At 42.6% G+C, this 26,624-nt stretch overlaps 1 protein-coding gene across 4 annotated transcripts in view; it reads right to left on the bottom strand.

Moving 5' to 3' along the window:
- Positions 1-24,160, bottom strand: part of ASAP2 (ArfGAP with SH3 domain, ankyrin repeat and PH domain 2) — a 93,052-nt gene extending 68,892 nt beyond the window's left edge. For 2 of the 4 annotated variants that reach the window (XM_035109871.2, XM_035109872.2), the window contains exon 1: positions 23,841-24,066. In XM_035109871.2, coding sequence (XP_034965762.2) covers positions 23,841-23,966 — 126 coding nt within the window. In that variant the 5' untranslated portion in view covers positions 23,967-24,066. Of the gene's footprint in view, positions 1-23,840 lie in introns of all 4 variants that reach the window. The other 2 variants (XM_035109874.2, XM_035109873.2) reach the window with 2 other exon arrangements.
- Positions 24,161-26,624: the final 2,464 nt, after the last annotated feature.

The raw sequence follows: 26,624 nt of genomic DNA, 5'->3' as shown, positions 1-26,624 counted from the left end.
TTTTCACTTTTTAAAATAATAATTTTAAACACGAGCATTTCCTCCAGCGATTTCAGTGGAATTGTTCCTTTGCGGCACCGGGGTAATTGAGTGGTGACTAAGTAAAGCTTTTAAATGTCTTAATGGGGCTTGGTTTTTGTGTTTCACTCCTCTTGTGTGAAGAGCATTTCCCTTTAGTCCTTTCAGTGCCCTCGTCTCCTTCCCAGCAGCTGCAAATAATTTTCAAGGAAGCTCACGCCATGCATTTCATCTTCCGCTTTAAGTCTGAAAGCATATGGATGCTTCCTTCTTAACTCTAATAAAAAGCATGGCAAGATGTTTTCGGTTCCCATTCAGTTCCCATGTCTCTTTTGTTCTCCAAGTGTCAGAAACAATGATTACCGTATTAAAATGGCTTTTGGGGATGCCTTGTAGGACAGCCATGTTCACTGAGGTACCGCATTCCTCCATTTTCTTTTAAACTGGAAGGAATATGTCTTTTGAACTTTCAAATATCAAGTCAAACCTGATGTTAGTTATAACATAAGGATTATATATATATATATATATATATATATATATATATATATAAGCACAGCACAGTCCCTTCACCTGCTGCAAAACAGATCTATCATACTTCCCAGCCAGGGATCTTTAGGATAGCATATTATTTATTACATAATAATAATGTGATTAACAGTGACTGATAATAAGTAATAATAAAGTGATTAACAGTGGCTTTAAAAAACAATGTTAACTTCCTTGGCTTGGCTTGGCACTGGTCTTAGCAAACACCACACATTTCCCTCCTTCCCAAGCCAAATTCCAAAATCTGGAACACCCTGTGGAACACCTGATGACCGCAATCGGAACATGACAGATTCTGAAGGATTCATCTCAACCATTGGAAGCTCAGAAGCCCCTGCACCCTTCTTCAACTCACTTCCATTCCCATTTCCTCAGAGGTGTGGAAATGGAAGTATCACCAGAGGCCTCTCTGAGAAATGTCCATTCTCCCGCCCCCCCACACTGTGATTCCTTGAGAGCTGTAAAGGCAGCAATCCAAAGAAATGGGCCCTGGAAACTGGCACTTTTTCCAGCACCTGACTGACTCCTTAGTATGAATAACAAGTCCTCTACTCTAGAAACTGTATGTTCCAGGGTTCTGTGCATCTGGGGTGCTACTGAGCATGCTCATAACAGCATCCTTGGCACAAAGGAATGCTGTTTACGGATCCTGAAAACTACTGACGACTCCAGTGCCCTGGAAATCCACATTCCACAAGGCCCCAAACACCAGTGATGTGCGCCCCCCCCCCAAGACTTCAAACCACCAGAAGACAGAGAGGTGTGCAGTCACATGCTGCGTGGAAGAAAAATTCCTAAGGAAATGTAATGCAATGTAGTGAAGTACTATAATCTGGACCAGGCACAGGCAAACTCAGCCCTCCAGATGTTTTGGAACTACAACTCCCATCATCCCTAGCTAACAGGAACAGTGGTCAGGGATGATGGGAATTGTAGACCCAAAACATCTGGAGGGCCGAGGTTGCCTATGCCTGATCTGGACATATTCCTATTCTGAGCTAGTGCATTTGAATGTTACAACAACTCTATTTGCAGTAGAGAAAAAGAAATATTATTTAACTCACAGTGCCCTGATTAAGATTAATAAGGGACGCGGGTGGCGCTGTAGTGTAAACCACTGAGCCTTGGGCTTGCCGATCAGAAGGTCGGCGGTTCGAATCCCCGTGATGGGGTGAGCTCCGATTGTTCGGTCCCAGCTCCTGCCAACCTAGCAGTTTGAAAGCATGTCAAAGTGCAAGTAGATAAATAGGTACCGCTCCGGTGGGAAGGCAAATGGCGTTTCCGTGCGCTGCACTGGTTTCGCCAGAAGTGGCTTAGTCATGCTGGTCACATGACCTGGAAAAGCTGTCTGCGGACAAACGCCGGCTCCCTCGGCCAGTAAAGCGAGATGAGCACCGCAACCCCAGAGTCGTCTGTGACTGGAGTTAACTGTCAGGGGTCCTTTACCTTTACCTTTTTAAGATTAATAAAGATATGGCAGCGGAGAGTGTCCATTCATATCAAAGATGCATTCCTCAATTTCTTCCTATTTCAGTTGGTGAGTAAACCTTTTAATACTGCCAAACATTTGAATTAATACCCATATTTTATTTTATAAGAAATATAGAAATGTATCAGATCTTAAGAGTGTCCCTTTTAGAAACACATTCAACCAGCTTTTATTCAGAGTAGCACCCACTAAAGTTAACGGGCCTAAAGTAGTCACGTTCATCAATTTCAGTAAGTCTACTTTGAATACAACTTACTTGAATCCCACTCCTAGGGAGGAATTCACCATAGTGCATGTCAATCATTCTGTCAGTGCAAGCTTTTCAGCTTGCCAAGCAATACAACCCCCCCTCCTCTCATTGGGTGCTATTCTGTGCGCTCTCCCACCACCTCCTAAGCCAATTTTGGGGGTCCATGGGGGAGAAGGAAGGAAACTTCATTGCATTAGTGGAAGTCCTTGGACAGGCTTCTGTTAGCAGGTCTAATTAGTTGAATCCCACCCCCAGGGTTGTATTCAACTCAGTCCTACTCAGAGTAGACACAATAAAAATAGCGAAGCTACATTACTAGGACAAGCATTGACCCTTACTCAGAAGGAAAATTGCCCTGAGCCTGTCCCTCCCCTGCTAACACTCAATCAACACCCAGGCATGTCTAAGTTACATGCCAGACAGACAGACCATTACAATGAATCACAATATTGTTCCATTTCTTTACAGGGTTCATTTGACACTCTTTTTACAACCACCAACATAACCAACTTGTGTTGCACATCCTGATTTTTGTACCTGTGAGGCACTTCAAAGAAACCCAGAAAATAACCATTATTTATACAGATTGGCACAAGCAGGTGTAGTGATTTATTTTTAGCTGCCAATTAAGTGACTAGATTTCAGGTTGAGGGTGCTCCTGTAAGCAGTTCTGGTTAATTAGCCATAATTAGAAGTTATAGTCTCCACAGCAACCCCAGCTCTGGCACACATCGAGAAGATATTTTAAGTGATCCATTGAGCCGGGTCTTCCAAGTGCAAAGACTCTGAAACTCAAACTCAGTAGTAGTAAGCGTAAAACTAAGAGCGGTGTCCTGCCACTGATGGGAAGCTTTCATCCAGTGGAGGTTCCGACCATAGATAATTTTTGACAATACCCTCTTCCTCTCAGCAGTTCTCCATGCCACCTTCCATACCAGGTCACAAAGCTCACATGTAGGGTCAAAGCAGACCGCAGGCCAGACCTTGGACAGCTCCTGAAGCTCTCCCCTTCTAAGGTGGCTACAAGAAGTTGCAGCGGGGAGCTAGAACCAACTGGGGCCTCATGTGGGCAGATAAGGAATGAGTGCTGTAGGTTGCACTTCACTGGAGGAACTGGTTGGGTGGCTAAAGGGCCCTTGCCTTATTTAGCAGTCTTCTGACTTCTGCAAGGCTGGGGAAATAAGACTACTGTAGGAGACAGATCTCTGAGTCAGAGGATGGAAGCAGGAATGAGTCCTCTTTCTTGGCTTCTGCCCAGTGAAGCTACCTTTACCTCTTCTGAGTCCTTCACCATGCACAGCAAGGCCCCCAGCTTGTGAGTCATCACGATAGGCATTTGAAATACATATTTTATCTCAATGTACGTACACATTTATAAATATATTTTACCCGTAAATAAGCAATTTTAAAAAACATGTTTGGGTTTTTTTAAATGGAGCACTACATTGAAAAATTCAGATAACTGCAAAACCCTGTGGATTATTAATTGCATTCCAATGTACACAACAGCCGGGGAGGTGTGCGGATCAGGCCCGTTTGCATAGGAATACATGGAAATTAAGTTTTTCAAAGGTCCCCAGTGCACAGATAAGCAGCGCAGAAACATGCTCGAGCTTAATGTTCAGCAAATAAAGCATTTCTCTCTAAGAACAATGTTAACAACACTTGCGGGCCCTATAAAACATTTGCTGCACCCAGGTTGACAATTGCCTAGTGTGCATCAGTCAAGCATATCATCACATGGTTTCACTGCACAAAGAACCTCCCTTGTCCTCTTCAAGAACCATATCCAGGTGCTTTAAAAAACCCAACAAAGGATTTTAGCACACAGAAAGCTATATAGCACAGAAGAGGGAACAGAGGAAAGTTAATTTTTTATTTATAATTATAACTTGAATTCATCCTAGCAGAGCAGAAACATGAGCGGTTTCACTGAACTGCCATAAATAGTAAGGATAACATGACATTGACAATATCCCTATGTTGATAAGCTAAAGATATCAAACTCTGGATAGGAGCTTCCTTAGCGGCCACTGTCATGTATTCCCACGCTGCTCCCCAAGATGTACCATTGACATACATGAAACAACATCAGTAAAAGCAATGCAGTGGTACCTTGGTTCTCAAACGCCTTGGTACTCAAACACTGCAAACCCAGAAGTAAATGTTCCGGTTTGCGAACATTTTTCAGAAGCCGAACGTGCTCCGTTTTGAGTGTTACGCTTCCGATTTGAGTGTCACTCTTTCGTTTTGAGTGTTATGCTGAGGTCTGTCTGTTTTAGCTATTTATTTTGTGTTTTTGCGGCTCTTTTTGTTTTGTTTTTGTGACTGTGTGGAACCCAGTTCAACTACTGATTGATTGATTGATTGATGCTCTCATTTTATGGATCAATAGTCTCATTAGATAGTAAAATTCATGTTAAATTGCTGTTTTAAATTGCTGGAACGGATTAATCCATTTTGCATTACTTTCTATGGGAAAGTGTGCCTTGGTTTTGGAACGCTTTGGTTTTGGAACAGACTTCCGGAACAGATTAAGTTTGAGAACCAAGGTACCATTGTACTAGATTTGCACTGTTACTTTACCTATCCATTGATATATTATTATTTTTTTAAACCAAACCCAGTCAAGGTTCAAATTGTTCATTTTATGTTTATTCCCAGGTAAGTGGGGTTAGGATTACAACATTAAACTCCTTACAGCCCCAAAGGACAAGTCAACACGCATCTTGGAAAATTTGCCCCATTATTTGCTTTCAAATGGGAAATCTGGTCAATGCTAGCTGTAATGGCACCTCACTGATACTAGGCCTTGCCTCTCACAAAGCGTACATAAACTTCTCTAACAGCAGGCAGACTACTCTAAGGAAGCTCCACCTGCGCCATGCAAGATGCCATCATGCTAGAGAAAACTCTCTGAATCTGGCAAGAATCCCTCTGGGGAATTATAGCAGACATTTCCTCTACGTTTAAATTTTATTTTGTCACTTTTCTAAATGCACATTTTAAAAGACAACTTTGCCGTTAATAGATAAATAAAAATACTATTGAAATATAGCTGATCCATTCCACCAACCTAGTTAATTTTGATATATAGATACAGTCACATGCACACAAAGTGAGAACATTGATTAAAAAATGGGTTTTGCTGCATTATTATTATTCTCTCATCTATCAGGTGTCTTCCCCTCCCATACCCCAATACTTTTCTTCGTTTTCCTGGGCCTGTCCTTTCTCCTACAAAATATTTTTTGCTAGGTAATTGAAACATGCTGGAAAGTCATAGTCATGCCAGCAAACTGCCTATGAAGTCTATGTCTAACCACATAGAAGATGCTAAGTAATTGGAGGGGATGAATTAAAAGCAAGGCGAAGCCACCAAACAGAAGCCCTGGCTTAACAGACCCCAATGAAAAAAATTAGGCAACATAACAGCACGTACACATGAGCTAACAGATCCCAGGAAGACAAAAGACCATTCCATTATCTTAAAAATGCTGCCTTATCCATCTGCCTTCCCAACTTGATGTTGGAAGCAGAACAGCAAGGATCAAGTCATTTGCAATGTAATATTTAATGCCTTGTTCTCTGGGGTCCATCATGCCAACAACAGCCTGGGCATGAGAGCTACAGCATAGATATTCCAAGAAAAATGAGTTTCTCATAGTGGTAGAACTTCAAGGGCCTCTTTCACGGTATCAGTGGTTACACCAGAATCTATCATTATGGTTATCACAATTATTTTTATTTATCTATCTCATTTATAAATCACTTCCCATGAGGCATCCCAAAGACTTTTTCCAATATACTAAAAACATATCTAAAGCAGTTACATATTATAAAAACTTTTTTAAAAAAAAAAGTTTAGAATAGCAACAGCACATACATAAAATCAATTCAAACCCAATCTAACTGTGATAAAAATCTCCTTTTAGAATCCACTTAGAATTTTTAAAAAATCCATTTAGGATCTAGGGTCCAGATCAGGGATGAGGGAAACCTTGTAGCCCTCTCATCAGCCCTGACAAGCATGGCCAATCGTAAGCAATGGTGGAATCTGTTGTCGCGCAACATCGGAAGGCCACAGGTTCATCCCTAGATGAACACTGTGGAACCTAGCACTTAAAATCTAACTCAAAATGAATTAATCAATTAAGTAACTTGTATCAGACCTATTTAGGCTTTTGTTATTTTACAATGAGTCACGATGCCCTCCCCAATACACCCTTAGCTTCCCCTTCCCTTAAAATTTCAGCCCTAGGCCCTGCTATGCTGCCGCAAAAATGAAGGCCACAGTAACTGAGCTGAGAAAATTCTAAGAAATGGTGGCTATTTATACTGTTATGGAATATATTGCACATGATGTGCCATCATGTGAACAGTACCGCGTAACATTTGCGTCGCTGCAACTGAGGTTGCAGGAAGCCATTGTTATCAGCCTTACCCATCCCTAAACCTTTCCCCTACCCTTATCATTAAAGCAGCAGCTTGCTAGTTAAAAGCAATTAGGTGATTCCCACCCATCCCAACTGTTACTTGATCAATGACAACAATAAGAGTCATTCTCCGTTTGTCTGATAAGAAGGGCTGAGGCTCAAACCAGAGCACCATTTCAAATTTAGATAAGAGATAGTATCATTTAGCCATTTAGCGTGCAAACCAAAGATACAGGCAACTCCAGAGGCATGATCACATGTGGTCTGAAACCATGGCCCAGTTCACACATCACTTTAAACCGTAATTCCAAAAACTGTGTATTTTTTAATGCGTACAAGCAGCATGGTGGCTCATGCTGCCGTTCCTCCCTGCTGCACTGCCAGGAAACAAGTCAACAGTCTGGCATGCCATGACAGGCTCATGGGTTGTTTTCCCCAAACTACCCATAAGCAGTAAGCCAAGAACAAACTTATTGGGGGGCAGGGGCGGTGTTCCTTCAAGACAGGGGTTCCCAACAAAATTTTCTTGAGGACCCCACATCGAGCCGCTATTGTGACAAGGACCCCCATTAATTCCCAATCCTAAAATTAAAAAGTGAGAGCCAAATTAAGAGTCTTTTTATATTTATATGTTTTTTACAGTTACAACAGAGTACTCCATCAGTATACAGTTAGTTTTAATTTTCAGTTCTTAATGAGATAAGTTAAATCTGTCCTTTTGAGTCCATTATTTCTGAAATATTAGGTTTCAAACTTCAAACTTGAAACTTTCACTCTGAAATCAGACCGCATGTCGAGCAGATTCCTAAATTTGTTTTTCATGAAACACATGGAAGAAAATGCTTGCTTTGTTTACAAACACTACTGTTTTGCAAAGAGGCAGCGCACGCCAGGGAGGAGGGAGGGGAATGGAGAAGACAGGGTACCTGCGCAGTAGCGCACAAATGAAGCCGGCGCGCGCAAAGCATCTTGGGGAGGTGAGCGTTAGTAGAATGCGCGCGCTGCGTCTTTGCAAAACAGTAGTGTTTGTAAAGCGCCACCTAACGGCATACAGCAGAACTACTGCCTCTATCTAATTCTAGTTTTGCGCTAGACTCTGCTCATGCAGGAAGCGGCCAAAACAAAAAATCTGTTATACGAAATATATTTAATATATTTTTTATTCTAATAGCATCTTGCGGACCCCTCTGGCATAGCTCACGGACCCCTGGGGGTCCCCGGACCACCTGTTGGGAACCACTGCTTCAAGAGAAACAAACCATGAGCACAAGTTCAGATCTCGTGGCAAGCCAGACTTGGCCTTGTTTCCCGGGGGTGCAGCAACAGCAAGAAAGGAGAGAGGGAGAGCTTTTCACCAGTACACACCACCATGCTGCATTTTCATGTTGTTTCTATCTTTTAATGCGGTATATGAACCTAGGATTGCCAAATTTTTGTTTGTGTGTAAAGGAAATTCTGGACCTATAGCAACCCTAAAAACCAGGCCAATGTGGGGGGGGGCAAAGGAGGAGCTCAACCACCTAATCAAAACGGTTAAAGGCCTCAAATGTAGGACGGGGCAAACGCCGTTGAGTTAAAGTCACCAATCTTTGGACAGCCTCTCACCAATCAGTGTTGACGTTCTCTATACAAACAAATATAAATCAACCGCAGCATGCTTCTGACTACACACTGCTGGCTTTGTGAGCAAAGTTTTAATGAAAACAGCCTTAAGCACCTGAGACAAATTCATCAATAGCTTGCCCACATAGATTCGTTCTAGTCATCAATCTACCGCTTTCATATTTCCCTGGCTTCCTGCTCTCTCCTGCCCTGCTAGCAATGACCTCTGAAACCTGGTACGGTTCTAAGATTAAGATATGAAAGTCTCACCCCACTTCACTGCTACTCTGAGATAAAAGAGTAAACAAGGTTAACAGGCTTACTTACTTTTGACTGCTAAAACATTGTATTTATTGCTTGCGAATGTACAAATTGTGACAGACCAAACAAGCAGAAAACAGGAGGCTTACTGTGATTGAGGGTGGAATATACCGGTAAAACACGTGCAAGACACTTTTCCTATTTAGCAAATGACTCAATGTTTGGGTTTGGAATTACTGATGATTGATTGCATGCTCCCTTCTCAAGTCAAGAGTACTTACATCAATGGCATTAGCCTTATTAGAAGAGACTAAGAGGAGATATGATAGCCATTTTCAAATATCTAAACAGCTATCACACGGGAAATAAGAACAAGCTTGCTTTCTCCTGCTCTGGAACGTAGAACCCAAGATCCAAGACAAAGGTGTTTCCAACTAAACATCAAGAAGAGTTTTCTGACAGTAAGAGCTGTTCGATAGTGGAGTAGACTCCCAAAAGAGGTGGTGGACTCTCCTTCTTTGGAGGTTTTTAAAGCAGAGTTTGGATGGTCATCTGTCATGTATGATCTAGTTGAGATTGCTGCATTGCAGGGTCCTACTAGCTAGGGATCATGGGAGTTGTAGGCCAAAAACATCTGGAGGCCCAAGGTTGAGGACCACTGGACTAGATGACCCTCAGAGTCCCTTCCAACTCAACAATTCTATGATTCTATGAATTAATGTAGCACAGTCCTAAGGAAAAATATGATACAAGTGTACTGCAGAACAAGCAACATTAAGACACATTCATAATTTGTGTCTGACCAAGTTCTGTATTATATTTCATAATCTAAATGAGTAGATGCATCTCTCAGAATGCTACTTAATCTGCAGGACCAGAAAAGATTTGCAAGGAGTCCTGGAGGCAGCATGCTTTATGATGTATCTCAGACGTGACCAAAGTCTACAAAGGTAGTGTGGACTGGCCCTACTGCTCTTTATTCTTTAGCTAGACTACAGGTAGACTCCCTTCTGGTCCAGAATCAATGAGAAAGGCTATGGCCTCATCTCCACATTTGAAGCAGTATCATGCCATGTCATGGCTTCCTTCAAGGAATTCTGGGAGCTGGAGTTTTTAAGGGTGCTGAGAGTTGCTAAGAGGCCCCTCAGAAAGCTGCAATTCTCGGAGTGCTCTGAGTCAATCCCACTCTCTCAGCAAACTTTGAAAATTTAAAGCACACTGCTTTCTCCAAAGAATCCTTGCTGGAGAGGAGAAATGAACTGACCACCTTTGCTACCAGATCATTCTTTTCGATTATGCAGAAAGTCAATTCTAATTGTACAAAAAGGTGTTAAATGCAGTATTCGCTATGGAACACAATTCAAAACTGCATTCAAAAAAACCATGGCAAAGTCTTTGCTTGTTTGATTCCTTGTTTATTTACAAGTGTGGGGTACATTACTTCACAACTTCCCCTTGCTCCATGACAAGTTCCCCAGGCTTCTACAGTAATACCTCGGGTTACGAACGCGATCCGTTCCGGATCGCAGTTCGTAACCCGAATAGTTCGCAAACCGAGCGCGATGGGCGCCGCCATTTTGCGCATGCGCAAATCGCGCGCGCGCGGCTTATGCACGCGCGCGCGCGGCGAAAACACTTCCGGGTTTGCGCAGTTCGTAACCCGAACTGTTCGCAAACCGAGGTGGTCGTAACCCGAGGTACGACTGTAACTTGTTTCAAACCCACAGGAAGACTTCATGGGAAGATTTTCTTGCATCAGTGAGCAACACAGATCAATGGCCACCCTGGCTGGGGCTGAAGGGGGTTCCGGTCCAAAATATCTGGCAACCCACATTGGCAACCTGTATAGCAAAGGCGTATCCTTGCCTTGCACATGTTCCTAAAGAGGACCAGAAGCCACCACTTCATACCAATCCGTCCTTAGTGGCAGCACCTATCAGTCATCTTGCTTCCTTTGGGAACAGTTTCCTTTGCTTCCTCTCAAGGAATAACAACCTCTGAATGCACAAAAATCAAGAACAATGTTGAAAGCAAACTTTGAGTTTGAAAATCCACCAGAGAAAACAGGACCTTTAAAAAGGAGATTATGCTTTAAACAAGACAGCCACACACACCACTGATTCTACCAACGTTTATATCCACAAGAATGTTAGCTGCATCGGATTTCTTTGAGCTTCCATAAAATAAATGCCAGCCTCCAGCATAAGATGTAAACGCAAACACAGCAACAGTTCCACCCTTCCTGCAACAGTTGGCAAGCATGTTAAGTGGAATCAAACTAGACAGCAACGGAAGCTTCCTTGTGCCAAGTTAGGCCCTTCTGTCTAAGTATTTACACTGACAGAAGCTCTTCAGGGTTTCAGACGGGAGCTGTTTTCTGAGCTCTACCTGAAGATGACAGGGATTGAACCTGGGAATTTAGCATGCAAAACGCACTCCACCACTGAACTATAGCACACCCCCCCCCAAGGGTGAAGGTAAGGAATTCAATCATGTTTTCTAAATAAGATAGCAGACCCACTTGTGCATATTATAAACTGACTCTTAAGTAACTAATTCATAAGGTTTTGTTTAAAAACAAACAAACACCAAGTGATACAGACTAATACTTTTCCATCTAACTTTCTCTTACAAATGATCCAATGATGCTGAATGCTCTGAGGCTGGCTCACTTTGCCCAATATAAGAAGCAAACAGTATACAAAGCGATGGCCTGATTCAATGCCATCTGGGCCAAAAGGATCCACACACATTCCTATATGGTTTTGGTTCAGTATAAACAGTTGCCTACAGTGTACACTATGAATTTCTGTCCCATCGTACCCTCAAAATTTGGGAGGGATTGTACATATTTTCTAATTGTGGAGTTAGTCTCATACTTAATGAGGTTGCTGGCAATGTTTAATCTTTGCAGATTAAGGAGATTTATGCAAAAGAACTCCACGTGTTCTCCCAAAAACTGTGATGTCCAATGATCCCTTCTAGCTCTTTACTGTCTACTGAGGCTCTTACTACTCCAACTGGGCATGGCTCTCTTCTGGGTCTTAGTTGGAAATCATCCCCACAGGGGCTACATGAGACCCTTTTAATTCAATTTTAACTAAAGGTACCACTGAGTTAAAATCGGAACCAATAACTGAAAGAGATGGCAATGATGCAGCACAGATATGCACAGAATTAGGACCCTGGGGCAACTCTGGAGGAAGGGTGGGGTATAAATTTAATTAAATAAATGAGTTGAAATGGATCCTGATCCCAAACAAGGTCATGTTGGAGGATCCCCTTCACACATCTTTTGAGTATCATCCTCTTCACAGGCTGCAGCACTATCAGCAACTTAGAACAGTGCGGGCTTCCAGAGGACATTCTCAGAACACTTCATAAGTTCGGCAAACACAGTATTTCCAATAAACTATTTTACTTGAATCTATCCTGCAGCTGATAGTTTTGAATAAATGTATACAGTTTATAAAATGTAATAATAATTAAGGTAGTATTTGGAATCTAATGCATTGCTTCTGAAAAAGAGATCATGCACTAGCATACAGAAAGGAAATCAAAAGGAAACTATGAGACAAGCCCTTCCTTGGATTCTCATGGGCAAAACAGAAATTAAGGTCGCCCATCTTCAGTTTCAGAAATCAATGCCTAAATGGAAGTGAAAGTGAAAGGAACATGTTCCTAGAAATAATTAATGTATTTATACCTTGATCTGAAATGCATTTGATTGCCCATACAGGTTTCCAAATAAGTCTACAGTCATACCTCGGGTTAAGTATGCTTCAGGTTGAGTTCTTTCAATTTAAGTACTCCGCGGACCCGTCTGGAACGGATTAATCCACTTTCCATTACTTTCAATGGGAAAGTTTGCTTCAGGTTAAGTACAGACTTCCGGAACCGATCGTGTTTGTAAACCGAGGTACCACTGTACAGTACTTGTTCCCTCCATACATAAGCTGAATGCACGGAGAGGGACTGTGGGATTGGTGCTTGCTGTCCTCCCTCCAACAGTGTGAAAGGGGATCAAAGGTGCACACAGGTGCACATACCTAGGCTCCTACACATGATTAGGGACACGGTGTGCAGCCATGGTTCACAACTACCCTGCAGAACCCAAGTGCATTCAGCTTGCATAGGCACCAAGCCCCATTCACACTTTCACTGAACTCACAGAAGGTAGGAATAGGACCAATAGGACCTCTCCACACAGCCATTATATCACGGAGTAACAGCAACAGCACATCCATACACAAAGGCACAAATCTGCCCCGATCATGCACAAAATACAGACGGAGTCAAATATTAAGAGTAGAGGTTGCAGAATTGAAGAGTGTGGCAGAGAACACTTTCCCATGGGCGTAGGCAGGATTCTTGTTGGGGGGGGGGGGGAGAACCTCAGTCAAACTGCAAGGAGACATATCCCAGGCAGAGGGAGGGCTCTATATTCATCCATGCCCTCCTTTTCCTATTTAGAATCTGGCAACACACTCACACAGTTTATACATGATTGAGGGCAGAGCAGATACAAATTTAATATACATGCAGTTAGAACATTATTCAGTGGTTGCAGGTAAAAAAAAACCCATAGGACTTGCTTCTTCTATGTGGAAGTGTTTGAAGACTGGAGGGCAGGGAGCAGTACCTTACAAAAATTTTCTCTCAATTTTCTACTTTTGTGTCAGATCAAAGGAACACTTTTTAAAAATGAAAAACAGATGGAAGATCAGGGAGTATGGACTTGTGAAACAAGGCTGAGTATTGCACTAAATCGACTAAAACAAATTACTCTTGCTGGAGAGGATATATGAGCCAACTACCTCTGCTGCCAGATCATTCTCTTCCATTCTGGAGGAAGCTGATTCCACACAAATACAAAGAGAGGGGAAATTCTACTTTTAGTTGTATTAGGTACAACAGGCACCTTCCGTACCCCATGGAACGAAACGAAGTAAAGTAAGAACCCAGCAAAATTCTGAATCTAAATTAGGGAACAGGGGTAAAAAAATGGATATATTATGCATGGCAATGAAATTTCCACTCTTCTGCCTTTGTTCAAATAGTAATCCTGTCTGATTGATAGGGATTAAAATGATTAGTGAATGTATGCTGCTTCCTAAATGGCTTTCCTCAAAATAGATTTCACTAGGGCTATTTTTCTTCTTTTTTTTGTAAAGAAACTTTTCACTGAAAATGAACCAGAGCAAATAACGCATGCTTCATGTCCACATTGCTTTCATGCTCCCTTATTTCCCTTCTGTATCTTTTAAAATACATAACAAAAGCTTTTCAGGAATGCACAACTAATTTGTTCCACTACAATCTCTTCAGCTGTTTTAAGGTAGTCACATACATACTTAACATAATGCCTAGACAAAATTATAGACTTCCAGCTGGAAAAAAATGCACCACAGTGATAATCTACTCTTTACTCTGGTGCAAAAAAGGGGGGCATCTGCACAGCAGGTGGTTTTATACAGCACACTACAATTCCTAGACAATGCTAAGGATTAGGAAACCAAGTCACAGCCTATGCTCTAATTTCTGGCTTTTGTTGGTTTAAAGTCAGATGCTAACATTGAGGATGCAGCTGTAGGAAAAGACATTAAAGAAACATGACTGCCAAGAGGAACAGCTGTAACATTTGCACAAATGAACTAGACTAGACTAGACATGTGCAGGAAAAGTTCAAAACTGATAAACCAATCATTACAAACCCTTGAGGAAAAGCATTCACTGGACTGGAGGACCAAACCTACCAAAACAACAAAGAATACCCACTCTCTGTTCTACTGCTACTTTTCTATATCCTCATCTCCTCTGCACCTTGTAAATCATGGGCTTTTCAAAGCTATTTCCACCCACAGTTTATGACTGGTTAACAAAGCTTCACAGACAAAAGAAAAGAATTCTGCTGTTTAATAATGACATCATAACCAATAGATGTGCATCCTCTTATCCATATTGCCTTACTGTCATCCAACAGCCAGCCTACTGAATCCCTTCGGATTAGGTCTTGGATCATTATCAGCACACACGGCCTCACCAACAATGTGTTTCACAGGAGCATTCGTTTCAGCTTGCAGTGGTGCACAGGATAAAATCAGCTGGAAGGATGCTACAAGCCATTTACTGAGTTTGTCATACAAGAGTTAGATACGTATTCATGTACCTCTGCAAGTCAAAAGCAGTTGGCAAATAAACGCAAATCATTACAGAAAGGGAATGGCAAACCTGCATAAATTCCACACACACACCCATTATTAAACTTAGCTGGGTTGTGGTTCAGAAACCTTTTTTTTAGCGCAACAGCATCTTGATCACATATCTCATCAATGACTTGTTTTCCATTAAGTAATATATTCCTTGATTTCCTCAGACTATAAACCACTAGAAGCATTTGCACACACAATGTGAGCTCCCTGCGCCATATGGTTGGCCACAGTGGGAAGAGAGTTGCAGACTAGATGGGACTTTGGCCTCATCCAACAGGCATCTCTTCCTACATTATTATGTTAAAGCACTTTTGCAATACAGTACGTATGTATTTTTACATTCAGTTGTAACACATTGACTGTTGCTAAACAGAAACCATCTCCTCTTTTTATGGCTACTTCAACACATGAGGAAAGCTGAGGCTAGCCTTCCCAAACCACGTACCTTCCAGATGTTGTTGGACCATCACTGACCATTAGCCATGCTTGCACTCATGGAAGTTGTAGTCCAAAACATTTGCAGTGCACCAGTTTGAGGAAAGGGCTGGCCTGTGCTGTGCTACCCTCCAGCTGCTCCATTCTATGCACAAAGCTCACACCAAATTGTCCCAGGGTGTGAACTCTCTTCCCTGAGAGTTGCTTGCTCACATGCACCACCCTCACAAGTGGCAAGCAGGGCGTTTGCCATATATCACATTCTGATGTAAAATACTGTAGCACAATCTGTGGTGAAATGATTATGGGCTCAAGGTGAATTAATAAATGCAAGCTGCCATACATACCCTGGATTTGGCATTGTGGCACACCACTACTAATGTCCATTCAGAGTTGTTCATGCTCGGGCACCAATATTTGAATCCACTGAGCAACAGTGCACAAGCTAAAACAAGCCAGAACACAGTGAACTTTCTTCTGTGGCAACCATGAGCCTCAAGAGTCGTGAGGCAATACCTTTGAAGGCCAACAGCTAAGTTTTGCCATTGTTCCACCAAGAAATAGGGATGGGCCGAGAGAGATAAAAATAGCTGCTCCATCTTCTATCATTTCTTCCATTGCTAGCACTATTTGGAGACAACACCACAGCTTCTTCAATTTCCAGTTTGTCCAATCCTTTCAGCTTTTAGGTCCTGTGCTAAGTATTGTTGTTGGTTCATGTCCACTCCCTACATTCACCACCACTAAGAAAAACAAACACTGACCTAAGATTATTCACATTACTGTTGTTGTACCCATCAGAATTCCTAACTAAAGCAATAGACCTGCATGCATTGAGTCCTGCCTTATGCCAGATTAAAGCTCTGGACCATCCAGTTCAGTATTACCTATCACTGACTAGCAGCAGCTCTCCAGGGTTTGGGGCAGAGAGCATGTCCAATCTTACCTAAAGTCACCAAGAACTTAACCTGAAATCTTTCGCTCCATCATTGAGCTAAGGCCCCTTCCAATCATTATGATAACGTGTGGGTCCACACCATAATCATTTTCACAGAAGCTATGTAGGTAGACTGTGTAAGAGATTATGACTCTCAAGCGGAAGCAGGAATAAAACCATGGATAATGCAATTACATTATTTTCTAGCAAAGTATACTGCTTTGTTATTGATGCCATTCTGTTTTTGAAGGCAAATTGCTTTTTTTTGCTTTGAATTTGTAATTCGTAAGGAACATAGCAAGCTAGTTGCTTTAAACCGAGTCCAATCCATTGACCCCTCTAGGTCAGTCCTGCCTACGGTCCAGTGTTTCTCAAACTTTTGTCTCTAGCTGTTGCTGGACTACAAGTCCCATCACCCCTAGCTAGCAGGACCAGTAGTCAGGGATGGTGGGAGTTGTAGTCCAACAACTACACTGACTGATGGGGGATTGCTAAGGTTTCAGGCAGGGAGCATTCCCAGTCCTACCTGGGAATTGACAGGGATTGAACCAGGATCCTTCTGTAGAAAATGCTTAATACAAATAAAGTTTTAATAACAACAACAAAGTTTTCAAGAGTTCAGAAAAGACCATAACTTGCACTGAAACTAGCCACAACACTGTTTGTTATGCCTCATAGCTCTTTGTACATAATAGTTCTGTTTAATAAGAAAAAATGTGGTTTTACTTAAAGCTTGTGCAGATGTATCTAGGATTTAGGCCAAACTCTAACAGGAAATGCAAGCAGGAGAGGGGAGAAAAGAGAGAGAAAATAGCAACCCATTCACAACTTCAGATCTTAATTACAGAGAGATCTTTTAGGAACAAGAAATGTCTATGAAAAGGAAATTCCGCCTCCTCCAGCTCCTAGTTTGTTTGTTGTTATTTGTAAGGACTAGGCATTAGTAGCGAAGTTAACAAATTAAATTTCAGATTTAATCTGTTAACCTCACCCTATTGTCTGGAAGGATTGTCCCCCACCTCCGAGATTGCCTTTCAGCATGATTTTGTGACATGTTTCAGGACCAGAACTAGCTTACAGAATTTTTTCCATACATGCCTCTGGACAGCAGAACAAGACAGCTATTTAGCTACTATAAAAGTCAAGGGTTGAAATATAAATGAATTCAGATTTCTAAGTGCCTACCTTATACACATGGAAAGAGAAGTACTCTGGCAAACTGAACTAGCTACTTTACAGATATGCCGCATTTACATGCACCCCACACATTACATGCAATACGTGCTTCAAAAGATGCACTTTCTAAAAATGTAGCACTGGGGTGTCTGACAGGATTGACCAGGGGTAGAATGCTAAGAATTTCTCCTTTGTTGGGAAACTTGATCAACAGGTTTTTCTTTTTCATTGGGATAACTGATTACCACATCTAGGACCAGAAAGGAATTTCCTCCAGGTCTAATTCATTACACCCTGTTAAACAAGCTTGCTTTAATTTGGTATCTGGGTTTCTTTTACTAAACTTGTTCCTTGAACGGCAGGCACCTCGATCTGTCCAGTACTCTGCTGTACACAATAATATGAACATAAAGTCAATCATTGGGGGGGGTGCCCAGTATCGATAACCTTGCTTTGATTTATCAGATCCAGACATCTTGTATATGCCTATGTAAATCAGGATGCATACTCTGGAACAGTGTCTGAAATTCAATACAGTCCCAGAAATAAAATAAAAATATTGTTTGTTTGTTTGTTTGGTTGGTTACTGCTTACTAAAAACACACACACAAAGCAATGTACAATTAAAAAATAAAATACCAGATCAAGAGATTTAGAACATTAACTAAAAGTGCTCATCCTACAATGACATGAGAAGGAAATATCTGACTCCACCCAACAAAAAGGCAAACACCAATTAAGAGCAAAATAGTTATTATCAGACATCCTGTATTAATATTAACAGTAGTGTCTATTGCTGCAAAAGGTTTGCAGTGATTCCCTGAATGCTTTAGTAAGACAGAAAAGCCACACGAAAAGACTTCTTTTAGTTTAAGGACTTCTTTGTGGGAGTGCACCACAATAAAAAGAGAAGGTCAGGCAATCACTCCAACAACTTTTTAAAACGAAGCAAGTCAGTATCAGTGGTGGTGGTGGGGGGTTTAAAAGAACTCACTGAAATTCACTTACAGATGGTACCTAACATCACGGAAACTAGCGCTAATACACCCAGGAACCTCACCAAAATGCTGGAGAGGATGCAACTCCACAGGCACATACCTCCACATGTGGTGGGAATGTCCCAAAATCTGACTCTTCTGGACATCAATCATATGCACAAGAAATATGCAAAATGACTAAGCAAGTATTAGAATTCACCCCAGAATTCTGGCCCTACTAAACATATTCCAAGATAATAATGCCCACTTACATTATAGAGAGCTCATCACCCGCCTACTCTCAGCAGCCAGAAGCATCATAGCCAGACACTGGAGAGACCTGTCAGGAATGAGCATGGACCAATGGTATCAAACAGTCTTGTTAGAAAAACTAACCAATAAACTGAAACTGACTTGGGGACAAATAGAAGAAGATGCCTTCACCCTGGTATGGTTCCCCCTTATCACATCATAGCCCAACAAGACAACAACAAGAATCTGCCCACAGCATACAAATCAATCTGGCTAACCTGATCCAAAAGTAAACAACACACACACACACACACACAAAAACAAATCTCACTACAGCCAACCAAAGACAACCAACCACACCAAGCCACCCCCAACCTCTCTCACCACCAAGGAAATACAACAAGTCTAGTTGCAGACATGATCCGTTCCGGGGTGCTGTTCGCACCCAAAAAAGTATACACTTCCGGGTTTGCCGCGTTCGCAAGCCGAAAAGACGCAACATGAACCTAACTCAATACAAGGTATGACTGTAGTAAGAGAACACATACAAGTGACACATACACTAAGTAGAAGAATAGAAGCGTAACCACCCAACCCCACCCCATTCACCACTCACCTTCTTTTCTTCCTAACCTAACACTGTATGCAACACTAATGTCTCACAACAAATGAAACTTATCTATATAGAAATGCAAAACTCATCCCAAAATGAGAATAAATCTCCTTCATGAGATTCTTCATTACAGTGGTACCTAGGATTACAGACGCTTCAGGTTACAGACTCCGCTAACCCAGAAACAGTACCCCGGGTTAAGAAGTTTGCTTCAGGATGAGAACAAAAATTGCACAGTGGCTAAAGTGGTACCTCAGGTTAAGAACAGTTTCAGGTTAAGAACGGAACTCCAGAACAAATTAAGTTTTTAACCCAAGGTACCACTGTATTAAGAAAAATCCCACCTCCGACCTATGGGACACAATGGACAGACGTAGATTCATCAATGTCTTAATGTGTCACAACAGAAGTGTGAACTCAAAGAGGAAAATGGGAAATGTGACAAGATCATCAGCACGCCAACGTTTGTTGGAGTTGCCGTGGTTTATTGTTGCAACAGAAAATAACAATACTTTTTTTTTTAAGAAATCAAGAAAAATCCACAAAAACCTATAGGCTGAATTCTCCTTCCCCATCCCCCACTTGGAAAAAGAGACCTTCAGACTGCAGGTAAAGTACCTAAACAGGTTTCCATTATTTCAATGACTCATCATTTGCTGTAGCCTAGTCTTTCCAGCCTAGTTACTGTTTTACCTGGCACAAGCAGTCCTGCTGGCATTTTAATATCATGTATATATAAACAATACAAGGCACAGATATACTTTCTGAAATATGTCTGGGAAGCATTATGCGGGATCAAGCCAAGAGCACAAGTTCTTTCAAACTACTGTATTGTCTCCCTTTTTTTTTGTTACAATTAGAAAGTGGATGGCCTAATTCTAATCACAGCATCATCTCTACAGGCTTGAAAAACCTGCTAAATGGTGTTAATACTGTAAAGGGTGTGACCTGTACTGCTGCAGCAGAAAAGGCTGCAGAGATTTACACTTTGAAAGCCACAGCTATTTAGGCACTTGATTCTAGGATAAAATGTACTCAGTTTAATTAAGCTATTTCAGAATCTCAGTGTGACCAATTCAGAACTGCTGATGTTTTCCCAACTTTTACTGAAGAAATTAATACTAGTAGATGAGCAGAGACACTTTGCCAACACAAGCCTCAATTAATGCAGCTACACGTAATTCTACTCACCCTTAGTGAGCAGTTCTTGACAGGGCAGTAAATTTTTAGTTTTATTAGCATTTTCCTCCACTGCACAGCATGATGTAAGATATTGTATTGATATACATGACAATTAACTATTTCCTACTACTCTCTGCTGGAAATTTCTCTCTTAGCATTCAAAACCCAGAGAACAGTTGAGATAAGGCATATTGACTGCACTGCTTTGGAAACTAGCTTTCAACCCAATATGTGACCTGCAACAAACATCTGTCAGACAGATTGTGTAGAATCAAGCATGCTTTAGGATTGCTTGCTTGCTTATTTGTTTGTTTAAACAGCCTGTTTTCCCATTTATAAGGGAAACAAGCTTTCAGCATGCTTTTTAGAGCGATCCCTTCACACTCAAAAACTCAAATTTATCACCACTCCAGAACTGTGAATGACACTCATTCACAAATCAGGATGCTCTGACTTCTGACTCATGAGATTAAAAAAAGAAATCTCATGATTCTAAGCTACAAAGTGACAATTTGAATGCACTCTTTCTTTGCTTCTTAAGTCATTCCAGGCTTTGCAACTCAAATGATGCTGCTGTTCCTGGAATAGGAATAAATAGTTTCTGTGAGTATTTTCAATTCTATACATCATTTCTTAACGCGCATCCCCGAATTGTGGTACCATAGACAAGAGCATCTCTCTGAAAGAGTTTAATCTCATGTGGTATACATGAATGCAGTATATATGTTCTTCAAAATCATAAGCACTACAAGTCTTTTTAAAGTAAAAGTAAAATAAAGACCTGTAACTCTCACAAAGCCCCAAGACACAGGAAGTGTTGGCTAACCATTTGAGAGTTATTTATAAGGCGAGTGTCTGCAGAACTGTGTCTAAAGGTAGAAAGGAGGATGGAATTAATATTATTTTTTATTCCTTCAAGCTCTGTGATCCAAGAGTTATGAGAAAAAATCCTGGAAACGGAATCATTTCTTCATTGTTTTAGACTGGGATTAGGCAATATATGGACAGCAGGCCACAGCCCATCCAAGGCATTTCTCCATCACACGGTAACTCACCTATAGGCCAGTAAACCTGGTGAAAAGAAATGGAGGAAACTTGTGTACTTAGCAAGCTGTATATTGCTATTAACCTATGCTTTACCGTGTGAGCCCCCATGCATGATTGCTCAGAAGCAAATCCCACTGTGTTCAATGGGACTTACACCCCAGCTCACGTGTATTGGATTGCAACTTTAGACACAGACTCTCAAAAAGTTTTCAAATAGCAGATTGTTTAAATAAATGACACCTTTTCCCCCCAAAGGACTGCTTGGTGTTTTTCAAGATTTGAAAATGTAAAGGTTAAGAGCAAAAATTTTTGGGGGGGGGGATTACTTCGCAACAGCAAAATAATACTTGCTCCAATCTGAACTAGCTAACTTGAATTCAATAGTTTTTCATTTTTTTGAAGAAGAATACAGAACCCTATGAGTCTACCATAACAAAGTAGTGAAAAAGACAGACTTTGTTTCTACAAGTTAAATGAACACTTTTATGAAGCAGCTCAGAAATGCTGTGTCATTCAAATAAAAATGCAAAGTAACTTCAGAGTTTGCATGTGTCAGTGAGACACATTCAAACCATATCTGGATGTGCCTCAAAATTCGTTTATGTGTCATTGGCAGTGAGTGAGAGCAGGATAGTATTGATCCTAGAAATAGTCCAGTTTTTATTCGGGAAGTAGGATTCTGCAAGAGATGTTGAATATTTAGACAGATCACACCTCAGACATTATTTCTTTTCTGTAGGGTAAATCCCAATGAAGATACACAAAGAAGCCTAAAACTATGGTTTATTTTATTTTTAAAAACATTATGCCAAAGCAAATTGGCTACACTCTTCACAGGGGTAAACAAAAGCTAATCCAGTGCTAAATCCCTTTGCCTTTAAACAGTACTGTGCATAGTGAGAAACATACACCTTTCACTTCTTTTGTGTGAAGGGAAGAGTGCTTTAAATCCCATGTGCCAGGCAGGGTCTGCCACAACTTAATAAAGAGAAGAGGGAGGAAATGCTGTGGTGTTAGTAAAGGAGGAGTCCCAAGGGGACAGAGGCTTTAGTAAAGCAAGTTTATGATCTTGTATTAGTAGTGGTCAAAGACCTAACCCTTTTGTTTTGGTGACATAGGCATTTTAATTCCTATAAGGAATACTAGGGATGGAATACTCCATGGGTCTCCAACATAATAGGCCTTGAAAGGGGAGAAAAGATGAACACTGTTTTTTATACAGATGTTGCTTATGTGGATCTGCAGCATTTATTTAACCCCCCTCAGTCCCCCAGATGGGAGAGAAAAATAACCAGAGTAAAGCTTACCGTCTGATCCTATGCATCTTTCTTTACTTAGTAAGCACTACTAGGTCCAACGGGACTTACATCTTAATAAGTAAGGCATAGATAGGAGGATAGACAGCTTTGGGATCAAGCCCCAGTGAACACAGTGGAATATAATTTCTAAATCAATATGCTTAGGGTCAGGTTGCACATCTCCCAAATCCCATCTTTCTGAATAAGCCACATTGCAGACAGCAAAGATTTGTTTGTGTGTGTGTGTGTGTGTGTGTGTGTGTACACACACACACATAAACAAACACACACACACACACACACACACACACACACACACACACACACGGACAGTTCCTCTTTCCACTGGGACAGGTTAGAAGATGCTATCAAGAAGTCTTTTGGGAGGGTGGGGGCGGGTTTCCAAAATCTTTGTGTCAGGAAAGCTCATTTGTAGAGGAGTGTGCAGCTCCTTTAGAGAGGCAGAGAAATGGTTGAAGATAGCCTTGCCCAATACAGGTGAATATATGGCGGGCCCCCTCCTGGGGGGGGGGGGCTGAGTGAAGTCAAGCCCTTTGTGGCAGAAAGGCAAAAAACAAAATATAATAATAATAATAACAACCCACCTATCTGCCCCAATATCGATAGCAAAGAGTTGCTAGAGAGGTGTATTCTGAGGAAAAACGATTTAGGGGGGGGAAAGGCGGGCAAAAGGGGAAACAGGAGAAAAAGAAGAGGGTGCCGTGATTGTCGCCTTTCTCTCCCCCCCCCCGGCCGCCGCCAAAAAAGCGGGGCAAAATCCTCTCAAGGAAGGCACCAATGGGGTGCTGAGTCGGGCACGGAGCCCCCTTTGTGCCAGAAGGCGGCAAGAGCGACGGAGGAGAGAGGGAGCCTGGGCATGGCTGGCGGCTCCTCCATGCTTCCCTCTTGCAGCCTCCCCAGAGAAGCCCCATAGCCACGCGCGAAGGGGGATAGGGAGGCACACGGAGCCCGGCGGCTATGGGGGCTGGGGCGGGCTCGGTGCGGCGGTCGAGCCGCCGCCGCCTCCTCTTTCCTGCAGGCCAGGCGGAGGGGCTGGTCTGGGTCTGGGTTCTGCCCCCTTTCGGCGCCGCCGCCCGCCCGCTCACCTCCTCGATGGCGGCCACGGTGTTCCGGCACTGCACCATCCGGGTGGTGAAGTTGGAAGCGGTGGGCGACTTGTAATCCTCATTGGTCTCGGACACGAATTCCGACACGGAGATCTGGTCCGGCATGGCGGGGAAAAGGGAGGGAAGAAGGAAGGCAGGCAGGCAGGCAGGGAGAGAGAGAGGAGGAGAGCGGCGGGGCGGGTAGGCAGGAGGCTCCTGCAAGAGGAGGGAACGGGGTGGGGGGAAAGCGCTGGAAGGAGGAGAGCGAGCAAGCGAGAGAGAGAGAGAGAGAGACACGCAGAGGCAGAGAGGCGAGGCAAAGGCAGGCGAAGCGGGAGCCTCCCTGCCTCACATCGCTCGGCAACCGGCTGCGGCTCGATCTCCCTTGCAAGAAGCGAAGCGTCAGTGGGCGGGTGGGAGGTGATTATTGTGAGAGAGGCAAGCGCGCACAGACACACACCCGCGCGCGCGGCCAGACGCACGCGAGGAAATGCCCTAGTTTTTATTTTATTTTTTGTGTGCGTGTGCGTTTCTCCCCCCCACCCCCACCCGAGGAAGGGGGCGAAGCAGACATACAAGCCCTCCCCTTCTAATCACACACAAGGAGGGCGGAGATGGGGGGACGCAGACCAGACAAACACTCCTCCCACTGTAACTAACGCGCGCGCGGAAGGAGAATCCAGGGCCGCCGCCACACACGCCCCTCCTAATGCCGAAGGAGAAACACCTCCCTGACCGCGGAGGAGGAAGGCAGGCGCTCACCTCTCCGTGGTCACTTACAAGGAGGGGATAATTGTGTGTGTATAAACTCTCTCTCTCTCTCTCTGTTCATGTACTGTACATGACAAGGAAATACTCGCCCACATCCCCCCCCCGCAGAGCTGCTTTTACGCAGCGTTTTCATTTACGCTGTTCCATCTTAGCATCCCCTCATTCTTCCAAAGAGGTCCCGGTGAAATGTTTCTCAGTGGAGTCGCTTCACCTATCCGCTAACCGGTAACCCTTTGAAATCAAGCGAGGAACGTGAACGTGTGGGTGTTACTACCCATCTACTGTGGGTTGCCTGGAGGTTGTAACGTTTGAGTTAACACCCGGCTATTCTTAGTGCTGTGCTCTTGGGAACCTGAAGAAACCCAAGTCTGGATGAAGGTGTGAATGGGCTCAAAAGCGGGGGGGGGGGAGCTTATATTTGGGTAGGCTTATTCACACATGCAAGTTCACACAGTCATCAAGTTGTGAAACACACACATTTTACGTGGCAAATATTTGTTTCTCGCTGTAATAGGCATGCACCATATACTTCAGTGTCCTGGCAACGTGATTCACCTTGAGTTCTCATTAAGGTGTCAATCCTTGGAAGTAGTTTTGAGAAAGTCAAAGATTATTGACTCAAAATATATTGGGAGAGCAGTCCCCAGAAGGTATCTCCCCGAGTGTGAGGAGGAAATCAATAACAGGTGTGTATTGAATAGACTGAAAGCTGCCATACTGAGTTAGATTATTAGTCCATCTAGCCCCGTATTGTTTACACTGACAGGCATCAGCTCTTCAGAGTTTCAGAAGAGGGTCTTTTGCAGCCCTGCCTGGAAACACCAGAAATTGAATCTGGGGGTTTTTTTTGCATGCAAAGCCACTTCTCCAAATCTTGGCTCAGTCTGTAGAGCATGGAACTCTTAATTGAAGGGTCGTGGGTTCGAACCCCACATTGGGCAAAATATTCCTGTATTGCAGGGAGTTGGACTAGATTATGCCTTTCTATGAATTTACCCTTGAGTCCACTCTACTTTCTTACTTACTTAATACATGGAAATGTATTAAAATACATAAATATAACAAATTGCAGTACATCATGCTAAAGAAAACAAAGTGGGGAAAGAAAAAAAAACAACTTTGGCTGGCACCAAACAGTAAACAATGTTGGTGCCATGTGAGGGCTACCATAGGGAGGGAATTCCATAAGTGGGTGCCACTACCGAAAAGACTCTCCAGTTACCACCTGCCTTACATCGGCTGGCAGGAACACCTGGAGGAGAGCCTCCCAAGATAACATTGATATATGGTCCAGTTTATAGGAAAAACGTGTGCCCAGTATGGGATCACATAGGCATAGCTAAAGGCTGAGCTGCATTGAGGTACATGTGCACATGCATCTAATATGAGAGCTGCTTCCTTGATGATGCAACCCACCACAATAGTATTAACTGGCATCAAATCATGTAGGGTTTGGGATTTTTTTCCCCACCCATTGCTGAAGTGATTGGGGGAAACATGCAAAAATTGTCCAGGCTTGCAATTTCCTTAGTCATACTCAGAAGCAATATGAAATCATACCACAAGGAAGCAACTCCCGCTGGCCACAATGAATGGGCCAGTTAATAAGTCTGAAAATCAGGATTTCAGGCCTGAAAATCAGTAGTGCACCTGGCCGAGAGGATGGACAGCATGCAGATTCTTGCTCAGAGCACAGTCATTGTGAAGGTATGTAAGCCAGAAGTGGCACATAGTGCCCATCACAAACAAAAACTCCAATGAAGGGAAGGAGAACAGTGTGGTATAGTTGTTAAAAGTATTTGACCAGAAAGGGGAGACCCAGGTTCACGAAGTTGCCTAGGTAACCTTAGACAAGTCACACTCTCAGCACCCTACCTCACAGGGTTGCTGTGAGGATAAAATGTGGTGTGAGTGGAACCACGCACATTGCCTTGACCTCCTTGGAGGTAATACATTAAAGTTTTAAAGCCATGTTTCCCTAGGCATTTGGCAAAGGCCTCTTTACAGCTGACT

Source organism: Zootoca vivipara, chromosome 3 (assembly GCF_963506605.1).
Source record: "Zootoca vivipara chromosome 3, rZooViv1.1, whole genome shotgun sequence".
NCBI classification, from domain to species: Eukaryota; Metazoa; Chordata; class Lepidosauria; order Squamata; family Lacertidae; genus Zootoca; species Zootoca vivipara.
The sequence above is the reverse complement of the archived record's forward strand: the minus strand, read 5'-3'. Positions and strand labels throughout refer to the sequence as shown.